Below are 12,096 nucleotides of genomic sequence, written 5' to 3'. Positions count from 1 at the left end.
GCGCCGCTACCTCAGGGAGCTGGAAAACGGGAGGAGAGGCAACTCCAGAACCGCGCGGCCTGCTGTCCCTGCCTCTCTTTTATGTCCCGGCGGAGACTCGCCGTTAAAGAATTTAAAGCCCGACTGAGTCCTATTTTTTTACGGAGGCTTCTCGATTTCTGTTGAGCCTGTCGGTTGTCGTCGAAGGGACGTTTACTCCCCTGCTCCTAGGCTACGATCCAGCGATGCTAAGTCTTCTCTTGTTTATTTACTTCGTCTTCTTCAGAAAAGTAATATCCAGACTTTTCTTCAAGAGGAAACCAAGATTACTGGCAACCATGAAATACCAAGTGATATGAGATCTAGGATTCTTTTTTGGGGGGGTGGGGTGGGTGGGGGGAAGGAGGGCAGAACTAAAGAAAAACCAGACATTAAACCAGAGATCCTCAGGTGCTTTGGGGATATATCTCAGAGGAAGAAACATTTCACAACTCAAAGCAAAGAGTGAAGGGATCTCCTGGGTTTTGCATGGAAAGGGGACGCTGCCACCACAAAGGCCTTGCTTCTTGGTCCTTACCTTCGTCCCTATATCTGAGGGATCTGGAAGAGACCTCCAATTTGGACAGAGAATCTAAGAAGAGCCTACTGAAGAAAGTGATCCTACAGATGGCAACCTCCCAAATCTTTTATTTATTGTAGTTGCCTATGTTCTAATGTTAGCAAGTACTTTGGCTGTCTGAAATGAAATGCCATGTGTTTATTTTAAATGGTCAACCATTTTGAAAAAAACAAAACAAAAAAACAAAGCCAATTCTTCGTTTTCTACTTTATTTATTCAGGTGCTCATAGGGTGTGACAGTTCATTTTCAGCCTCTTGGTGTTTTATTAGCAGCACCCTAAGGAATTTCCCTTTGGAAAATATGTATAAGCAACATAGCCTTCTTTCAACACAATAGCTATAATCTTGAGGTGTTTCTATTTTTCATTACAATTAACATTAGGCTTAAATCCATGAAGATTCTCCTTTTTACTTTTTTCTTCCCTGCTTCCCAGTCTGTTGTCTAGCAAAACAGATTACTCACTCTTTCTGTCCTCAAGTTATAACTGCAGAAGATAACAAAAATGTCACAGTCTACTCCCCTTGATCTCTGTAGTCACTGCCATTGATATCTATCTTCATCTCCACTTCCATTAGGAAAATACTTTCCTCTATTTTGAGGTAGACACTACTAGAAGAAAATATGAGAGGAACCACTGGCCTAATGGAGCCTCTCAGACTGGATAAGTGGTCACTGTTTATTTTCTTGAAGTAGTATTTTCCAAGTGAGAATGTTATAAGAGTGATGGAGATATCTACAGATTTCCTCTTTTTTCCTTTACTTTGCTTCCATTATCCCTAATAATGATTTAGTTCTCACATACTAGTTGTAGAATGCGAAGTTACAATTTTTGCTAATATTTTTGGGCCAAGAAGGATACTTCATCATTGAACTCCTGTCTGTAGAAACTAGTTTTGTGGGTCATCTAAAACAGAATTAACTATAATTCCAAATATTTTTCTTGTCAATTATGAAACGTTTACAAGTTTGCTTCTTGTCTCTCAAGAGACATTTGAGCATTTCCACAAATGAGGACTATATTGATTTTATTCTTTCTGCTCCAGCCATTCAGATAAAAATACAGTTTATTTTATTATATATATATACATATTACATTGAAGACTTGTAACGCTTGAGTGTTAACAACTAAAATTTTACACACACACACACACACCACACATATGTATATGTATATATATATATATAGAATTTTAATAGTTAAAACTCTCAAGCATTTCAAGTCTTCAATGATCCCGGGTTAACAAAATAAAATTTTGTTTCATGGATTTTAGTATTACTGTGCACAATAGATTTAGTACCAGTATCTACATTTCCTATTTGCAACCTTGGGTTACTAATATGTTAAATATATTCCAGTATTGAAATCGATTTATGCTTTCACATGCATTCAGACATTAATGTTAAACTAAGATTACATATTTCAATATAGTTTCTTGTCAGAAATGTTTTAGTTCTGAACCTGATACAAATATTGTTTAGAAAATAATCAACTTGGGATAGATATCTCTCTGTGTTTGTGTGTGTATGTATGTATATATGTATGTGTGTGTGTATATATGTGTGTGTGTCTGTGTCTGTGTCTGTGTTTGTGTATGTATAAGTTGGTTCACATTGGGATTACTTTCTACAAACAGCACTTTTATTTGCAGTAGCATCTTCAAAATACTATCCTGTCCTAAAAAGACAATAAATTATAGAGCTTTAAAACATGAGCCTTTGAAATGTTGCTTTCTAATAATAATGGGTTATAGGTTAGAAGTTCATAAAACTATTGTGTGAAACATTTCTGGTTAACTGGTTAAGCGTTGGTGTGCTTGTTTTAATAAAATTTTAAATGGTGATTCGTAAATTAGATTGTCTCTTTGTGATCCTGTATTTTATCTTGTTTTTTATTTTTTTTATGAAAAGCAGTTCTGCTAAAGTCTAACAGTTTCCAGTGAATAAATGTTGATAATATAAATGATAACGTCTTTCCTGTCTTTTCTTACATTGTTTGTAGGTAGAGCCTGTGACTGCAACAAACAGGTTTTTTGTATAGAAGCCAACTGGTTCATAATTACTATATCCTACAATAATTACCAATACAATTTATCAGTAAGCAAGAAGAAAATAATAGCAAGTGCATTTATTAAGAGAAATGGAATTTATAATATTTATAAAAATATAAAAAAAATTGAGACTAAGGAAATACTAAAATGGCATGCTAATATGCAGTTAATCAAAGGTAGCATTTTATGTGAACTCATGAACTTACTAACCCCATCAGTGAACCAGAAGTGTTGTTCAGTTACTTTCATCTCATGACCTGATGAGCATTTTTTCTCTAGGATTGTTCTGACTAACTACAACTTTGAGTTTGAAGCTTAGTTCATGTCATCAGTCAGTATTATGTTCAACATGTCTTTTGTTAGCCTCTTTTTTTTCTAAACATCAGGGTATCCTCCATTTTAATTTTTTCAATTGTACTTTCAAGCATGTACACTTCAATTTCACAAGATTTGGACTACCTTTTTTCATATTTATTATATCATAAACAATATCTATTTTTCTTATGTTTCCTTTGTTTAATACTCTATTATTTATCCTTCTTTATTCCAAGTTACATATGCCATAGCTGTCATCACATGATAGATATTGACATTCACTTGTATGTATCTAATAAACAAAATTCTTTTAAAGAAGTGGTTGCAAGTCTTCGCTGAATCAATCAGGGTTATTTTCCGTGTTCCAGAACATAGGCTAAATGATGGTTTTTGTTTGAGGAAAGTTGAGGTAGTAGCAGAAATAGGTTGCTCCCGGTATTGGCCCGGATCAGGTGAACCGGTAGTAGCGGTGGGGGGAGGCTCCACCCTCCTGCCCGGACACTTTTGGGCATGCCCAGATGTGTTGCTCACATACATGCAAGCACACACGAATCGATTTTTAAAAAATTGGCAACCCATTACTGTGTAGTGGTATATTAATCAGCAAGGAAGTAATGTTTTCTTTGCTTAATATATTAAACACGTATAATAAATAAATGGAATTAGTCCATACATACAATCCACAGCTATTTAAAGGAAGGATACAATGAAGTAATTCAGAATAAGACTTCCCAGTTTTTAATAGTCTGTGCCAAATATACAAATATGGATCCAAGGAAAACAAATGTTGAAATGAGAAGGTTGGGTTAGAAATAACAATGCCAAGAATGATCCACAGTAATGGAGATATGAACTTGTTTAACACAAGGGATAAAAAATAAAGGTGTTACATTTGTTAAATACTAGATTATAGAACATCAAAAGAATATTATGAGAGAGCTATGTAATATGCCGTCTCAGGTTGAACTGGAATATCAAATTCTAGTATGTGGCAACAGCGATAGATTTTACACTGTTCCGTTATATCTGTGCAGGCCAAGTTAGATACTTTACTTTTAAAAGGGAGGTTTATCATACATTGCTCTGGGGGTAATATGCTAAATATCTGAATTGATAATATCTTTGCAGTATTAGGTCCACATTAATGACTGCTGCAAACTATGCAAGATAATTACAAAATTGTGATAGTAGCTTCCAAAAAATGCAATGCGTACAATGCATTATTATGTTTAAAACATGATCATGAAGCGTACTTTCCTACAATACTACATAGCATTATTAAATACAGAACAGACTTTAGAAAGGCTTTTCTTTCCCCCGATCTATTGCACTATAATTGCAGGTTTCAATTATTGCTAGGTTTTTTAAGATTCTTAACTGTCTGTGAATGTACCATACGTGACCATTGGCTATAACTAATGCTCTGCCCGCAAATTCTTTCCTTTCTCAGTCTAGAAGAAAAAAAAGTAGTTGGTTTTTTAACCAAACTTATTTGTTCCCTAGCTTTGCTTTCAGGAGCAGCCTAAATTGTGAATAGATTGAGAGGGGGGGATGACCCCCTCCTCAAGGTAGTGTACAATAGAGGCTGCCATCTTGACTTTTTTCACTCCTCCCTCCTGTGAACAACTTGGCCGCCATTCCTGAAAACAATATTGATTTCAATGGAAATGGAAAAGGAGAGAAATAATGAAAGAAATAAAAGTTTGGTGAAGGGGCATAAATCTACATAAACATAAGAATTGACTTTACATTTTTATGCCATCTTCCCTCTAGGAGCCAATTTGATGTATGGGACAATTTTAGCTCATTTACATTAACAACCCAACTCTGAGAAAGGCCTCAAATCACCCTATCTCAGAGCACTCACTCATTGGCTGAGAGTTGAGTAGATCTTAAACGCAAATATTTCTGATCTGATACTTGAACCAATAATGGAATTTATTGAAAAAATGCTGTAAATCATACAAAGATATGAGGAAATAATCCTTTTATTGGAGATCATTTTACCACAAGTTTTGAATCAAAAGTATGTATAGCTGTTTTTCATAGATGATTTAAAATGTCACAAATTAAAAACAGTAAACCAACATGAACCCTTAGCATAATAATCCAGACCAGCAGGTAAACCAAAACTAAAGAAAATAGGAATTCAAATTGATTGTAAAGCGTAATCCAGTGTAATAGTGACTTGCATAACAATAAAACAACTTCTTATGTAGAAAATTCCCTGTCAGTGCATTGATTTAGCAAGTAGGACTCACTTCATTGCTTAATCAGCACATCAGTACATACAGTAGAAATAGCCTGCACTGGAGGTAGGGGTGTTGATCAGTTCTTTCTTTTACATCAGGGATGTCAAACTCGTGGCTCGCGGGTCGGATGCATCACACGTTGGTCACACCACCGGTATAGCGAAGGAGGAAAAAGTCGTGATACATCACATGATGATAATGTGTTGTCCGTGAGTTTGACACCCCTGCTTTACATCATCCCAGGAGGAGAAAATTGCTTTGTTTCCAGTTCCACTTTGCTACTTTCATTACCCTCAATCCTGTTTTTCAGTTCATTTCAAAAACTTTTTGGAGGAAATGGAAGTTTATGTGAATGTAACCAGGACTGAACCCTTGACTTACTGCACTTAAGACATGTGTTCTACCAATAGGCTAATAATCTTCAACAGCTGGGTTGAGACTAATATGTAATCTGCTTTAAACATTGGCCAAATAGAGGAACAAATGTCCCTAGTTTCTTCATAATCTTTTTCTTTTTTAGTGTACGCATTGCGGTAACCCACATATAACTTTCTTAATGTTGTCATCTGCACAAACCCAGCCAGCTGTGGTTCATTTAAGCAAACTATGGCTTCATGTAATGCATGACTCATTTAAAAAAGTGAGAGGGATTCCATTTTTAAAGGAATGAAAAATAAGCAATTTTACTGATTTATAGCTTTGTGACTATACGCCAGCTTCTCAAGTAAATCTATACTGGTATGTTTAAGAAACATAGGCTTAAAATCAATAGGATTCAAGACAGTCATGCTTATGTCTAACTGATTTAATGGGTCCCAGATAAGAACCACAAATGTTATTTACTTATTCTTTTAGTCAGTTTGTGTGCTGACTCAGTCATGAAGGCTTATTTATAAGAATTAAACTAGCCATGGAAATAATGGCCTACCCTCTAGGATTGTTGATATGATAATGACTGAAAGCATTATTATTATTATTATTATTCACAACAACAGTGCTATTATACAATTGTATCACAGCGGCCAGTTGTTTCGCCGGATTTGGCATTGGTTACTAGTCGGGCCCCACCCAGGGGCCTAGGACGTCGTAACGTATTATTATTATTATTATTATTATTATTATTGTTGTTGTTGTTGTTGTTGTTGTTGTTGTTGTTGTTGTACAATTGTATCACAGCGGCCAGTTGTTTCGCCGGATTTGGCATTGGTTACTAGTCGGGCCCCACCCAGGGGCCTAGGACGTCGTAACGTATTTTCGTAATATGCGTGCAGATCCAAGCAGTGCGGCTTTTTGCATTTGACTGATGGTGATTTTGTCAATTTTTAACTGTTTTAAATGTAATTCCAGTGCTTTTGGAATAGCACCCAGTGTGCCAATTACCACTGGAATTACCACTGCTGGTTTGTGCCATAGTCGTTGAATTTCGATTTTTAAGTCCTGGTATCTTGCGATTTTTTCATGTTCCTTCTCGGCGACCCTGCTATCACCTGGTATTGCGATGTCTATGATTGTGACCTTATTTTTCTCAACCAGTGTGATGTCTGGTGTATTATGCGCCAGTATTTTGTCGGTTTGTATACGGAAATCCCACAAGATCTTGACCATCTGATTTTCGGTAACTTTTTCAGGCTGATGTTCCTACCAGTTTTTTGCTGTTTTGATATTATAATTTTTGCACAAATTCCAATGGATCATTTGTGCTACTGAATTATGCCGCAATTTATAATCAGTCTACGTTATTTTTTTACAGCAGCTGAGTATGTGATCAACAGTTTCATCAGCTTCTTTGCAAAGTCTGCATTTGGCATCATCAGAGGATTTTTCGATTTTGGCCTTAATGGCATTTGTGCGGATAGCTTGTTTTTGCGCAGCCAGGATTAGTGACTCTGTTTCTTTCTTTAATGTACCTGTTGTTAACCATAACCAAGTTTGTTCACTGTCCACTTTATCTTTTATTTTTTCCAGAAATTGGCCATGCAGTGCTTTGTTCTGCCAACTCTCCATTCTTGATTTTATCACATCTTTTCTGTATTCTTGTTTCGTCTGTTGAGCCTTCAGTAGATTTTTGTTCTTTACTTCGATTAATAGATGTTCTTGATTTTCTTTTAAATAATCAGCCAGTCCATTTTTTTCTTCTTCAACTGTTTGCTTCACTTGTAATAATCCTCTGCCACCTGATTTTCGGGGCAAATATAGTCTATCAGTATCACCACGTGGATGTAAACTGTAGTGCATTGTCATTAGTTTCCTGGTTTTTGGGTCCAAAAGGTCCAAATCAGCTTGTGTCCAGTTAACTATACCAGCTGTGTATCTTATAACTGGTATTGCCCAGGTATTTATGGCCTTGATTGTATTTCCACCATTCAATTTAGATTTTAAAATTTTCCTAACTCTGTTGGTGTACTCTTGCCTGACAATAGTTTTTACTTCTCCATGCTTGATGTTATCCAACTGCAGAATGCCTAAGTATTTGTAGGCTTCATTTTCTTTGCATTTAATTAATTGGCCATTGGGCATTTCAATTCCCTCACATGCAGTGATTTTGCCCTTTTTTATGGATACAGTGGCACATTTTTCCATGCCAAACTGCATTGAAATATCGGTGCTGAATACTCGGACTGTGTTTGTCAATGATTGGATTTCTATTTCTGACTTTCCATAGAGTTTCAAATCATCCATATATAGTAAATGCGAAATTTTTTCAGCTTCTTTGGCTGTTTAGTAGCCTAATTTCATTTTTTTTAAGATTACTGATAGTGGGATCATTGCGATGATGAAGAGAAGAGGTGAAAGTGAATCACCCTGGAAAATTCCTCGCTTGATATTAACCATTCCGTAGATCTCATTCCCTACCGCCAACTCAGTTCTCCATTGTTTCATCGCCTTTTCGGTAAAGGATGTAATATTTTTTCTAATGCCAGTTGTTTCTAAGCATTTTATGATCCAACTATGTGGCAGTGAGTCAAATGCCTTTTTGTAATCAATCCAGACCATATTCAAGTTCATTTTTCTGTTCTTACAATTTTCTAATATCATTTTATCAATTAGAAGCTGATCTTTTGTGCCCCTGCTCCTTCTTTTGTTGCCTTTTTGCTCTACTGGCAAGATGTTGTTTGTTGTTGTTGTTGTTGTTGTTGTTGTTGTTGTTGTTGTTGTTATTATTATTATTATTATTATTATTATTATAAATTTGCCATAGTCCCAGACATCATTAACGCTGGAGTTACCCAAATCGGAGTGTTAAATTCTTATATTAAAACAGACAACAGAACACACACAGAATGATGTAACCAACATTAGTAGAAAAAGGCATATTAAATTTCCCAAAATACCACAGAAATACTGACTCTTCAACTAGCTTTTATTTGCACAAAGTGACAGAGTCACAGTAGATACAAGCATTACCCCTGAGTTCAATTGGGGTGTGTGTGTTAAAAAATTGTTCAAAAATCCATGAAATCAATGACATTCAAAAATGGTTTATTTCCAGCACTCGTAATTGCCGAGCGGGATTACTTCAGTAGAAATTGCTTAAGTAGACAAAACACTGTTACCAGAATTGGGATAGCAGGAAAATTAAGAGTCTGACCTTACGATTAAGAAATCTAAAGCATTATACTGTATTGGGGAATTGTTTAATTTGGGAGTAGATTAAAAGTCTTGATCTGTAGTCCCCAATCTGAAACACTTCCATTATTTTAAATTGCACCATTTTCATATCCTTCAGCTGGTACAGTGGTTGGCTATTACAGCTAGGGATAATGAGAACTGTGGTTCAATTTTTATGGAAACATCAGGCTGATGAAACATTCTGGATTAGGAGGACTGTAATGTTCCATTTTTTGTTTGTTTGGGGGGGGGTGGGATGGTTAGAGTAAGAAAGGAACATAAATAGCAATATCACTTAGACATATAACACTTCACAGTGCTTTACAGTCCTCTTTAAGTGGGTTACAGAGTCATCATATTGCCTCCAACAATTTGGGTCCCCATTTTACTGACCTCAGAAGGATGAAAGGCTGAGTCAACCTTGAGTCTGGTGAGAGTTGAACTGCCAAATTGCTGGCAGCCAGCAGTCAGCATTCAGCAGAAGTAGCCTGCAGTACTGCACTCTAACCACTGCGCCACCATGCCTCATAAATCCCTATTTATGCGGGAGGGAGATAGATAACTTTATTCCTATCCTTACAAACCCTACAGTCTGAAATTCCTTTGAAATTTGGCTATTTTGCTACCCAATAGCCACATTGTGATATAAGATGGGGGAGGATTATGTGACCTATAGTTTGCCTGTATCTGTATCAGAGGTGGATTGCTCCCAGTTTGGCCTGGTTCGGCCGAACCGATAGTGGAATTCAGGCCTGGGTTGCAGAACCGGCAGCGATCCAGGCCTGCCATGCCGCCAAACTGGTTGCCTCACCACCACTGTGCCCCAATCATTTTGGTTTTTAGTGACTGTCTGTGTGCAGTTCACTGTAAATTGTTCTGCGCATGCACGAAGAACAATTTACATTGAACAGCGCACACCTGTGCAGCGTACATGTTGCGCGGGTTGCAAACCAGTAGTAAAACTGGAAGCAACCCACTCCTGATCTAGATTAACGGAAAGGTAAATCTAAATCCAGTTGAGGATTGTAAATTGAGACACGATTCTTAAAACTGACTTGAAAATTCTGCCATTTAAACTAGCAAAACTTCCACATTAGGTGTGGCGGGAATAAAAATACATCTTACATGAAGGAAAAAAACCCTACAATGCGATTATAGTATACTTTGCTAAATTAAGCCAGTTCAGTAATGCTTTAGGCAAAACAAGAAAACACAAAACAGATTTTGAAAATAATCTATAAATAAATCTGGGATCTTGCAGGTCCATCTTGCAAGTGAAAGGATATATTGCTTGGATGATCTGAAAAATAGTATAATTGATTTTTTAGGTACACATCACACTTATGCAGCTGCATAAGGAGGCGGTGGGGCATCTTTCCCTGGGCCATTTGCAGAGTCATCATATGATGGCAACAGCACCTGAGGAAAAGAAAGAAAGCAAGATGGTTTTGAAAACTGTAGGATTAAAACAGGGGTGTCCAACCGTGCAACTTTAAGACTTGTGAACTTCAACTCCCAGGATTCCCCAGCCAGCTGTAGTCTTTGTCCTATAACCATTCACTTAGTGACCGTTCAAATTTACAATGGCACTGAAAAAAGTGACCCAAAGCTGCTTTTTGTATTTGTATTGTATTTTATTATTTGTATGCCGCCCTTCTCCGGGAGGACTCAGGGCGGCGAACAATTCAAGGGGGGAAAAAAAGGGGAACATAAAAGACAAAATACAAATAATAAAAGTAGACAACAGTCGCACAACCATACATGTCAATAGGGGAGGGAACTCATCATCCCCAGGCCTGCTGGCAAAGCCAGGTTTTGATGGCTTTTCGGAAGGCCTGGAGAGAGGTGAGGGCCCGAATCCCTGCGGGGAGTTCATTCCAGAGGGCCGGAGCTGCCACAGAGAAGGCCCTCCCCCGGGTAATAGCCAGGTGGCATTGGCTGGTAGATGGCACCCGGAGGAGGCCAACCCTGTGAGATCTAATGGGTCTGTGGGAGGTAATTGGCAGCAGGCAGTCTCTCAAGTATCCAGATCGATAAGAAGAGAAATGTTTTCAAAGAAAAACCAGAAAGTCCAGTTGCCTCCTGAAAAAGCACCTTAGGGGGCAACCATGACTTGGATGACTGAGACACTGAAAAAAGCATCTTACAGTCAGTCCTCACACTTATGACCACTGCAGCATCTCTAGAGTCATGTGCTCAGAATCCGGGAGCTTGGCACCTAGCATGTATTAATGATGGTTGTATCCTTCTGAGTCATGTGATCACCATTTGCAAGCTTCCCAAATGGCTTCCGACAAGCCAAATCAATGAGGGTAGCTGGTTTGGTTTAACAACCACAGTGATTAAATTATCGACTGGGGGGGGGGGGAGAGAAAGGTTGCAAAATGAGGCGTGATTCATTTAATAACCGTCTTGCTTAGCAATAGAAATTCTGGTCTCTATTGTGGTTGTATGTTGAGCATGTAGTGGGCTAAAAACAATCAGCTTTTACAAGGGAGATATTTCTTTTAACAGGAAAAATAATAGATACATGTTTTTTTTAAGAAAAAAAACATATTTTAGTATACCCACAGACCATTTTATTACAACTCTTCCCACTTCGGAGTATTTTCAACTCTTGTTTACAAACTATTACTTTTTAAAACTCCTCCTAAAACAGATCTCACACTTTCAGGAATTTTGAAAGAAATGGGACAAAAAAGAGGTATTTTCTACATTGTCATTGGCAATTGTTGTTTTAGTGGATACATGTATAACTTTGGAGCCATGGAACCAAAAACTGATTTGCAGCATCATTCATTAATAAAATAAGACTCAATGGAACAATTCCAAAATGGATTAAGAACAAATTGAATTACAGCAAACAGCAATTCCTAAAGGCATACATATGTTTTAACCAATGAATTTGGCTCAAATAAAACTCCACACATTGGTTGTGGATTTCTTTTCTTTTCTTTTGTTAAATCACAGAAACATTCTTTTTACACCAGCACATCTGCAACAAGCACTTAGGAGCAGCAGGAAGCAGAATTATTTCTCATTTAAACATTGTCACAATGCAAACGTGGAATGGCAAATCATTGAACTGACTGCTAAGTTAACTCCAGCCTCTCCAGTGCTAATGATAAGGCTATCTGAAATAGCAAACATGCAAGTTAACGATACCATGGTGTATCATCCATATGCTGATGATATTCAATTATGTATCTCCCCAGTGAATTAAACAATGCTGTTAATTTCCAAGCTCTGTGTCTGGATGGGAGACAGCAGGCT

The 12,096-nt window shown here is 37.2% G+C and overlaps 1 protein-coding gene across 1 annotated transcript in view; it reads right to left on the bottom strand.

The window, feature by feature from the left end:
• Positions 1-9,272: 9,272 nt before the first annotated feature.
• Positions 9,273-12,096, bottom strand: part of LAPTM4B (lysosomal protein transmembrane 4 beta) — a 49,824-nt gene continuing 47,000 nt past the window's right edge. Inside the window, exon 7 of the mRNA XM_032223466.1 lies at positions 9,273-10,242. Within this exon, the coding sequence (XP_032079357.1) occupies positions 10,165-10,242 (78 nt within the window). The 3' untranslated portion in view covers positions 9,273-10,164. The remainder of the gene's footprint in view (positions 10,243-12,096) is intronic.

This window comes from Thamnophis elegans, chromosome 8, assembly GCF_009769535.1.
Source record: "Thamnophis elegans isolate rThaEle1 chromosome 8, rThaEle1.pri, whole genome shotgun sequence".
NCBI classification, from domain to species: Eukaryota; Metazoa; Chordata; class Lepidosauria; order Squamata; family Colubridae; genus Thamnophis; species Thamnophis elegans.
The sequence above is the reverse complement of the archived record's forward strand: the minus strand, read 5'-3'. Positions and strand labels throughout refer to the sequence as shown.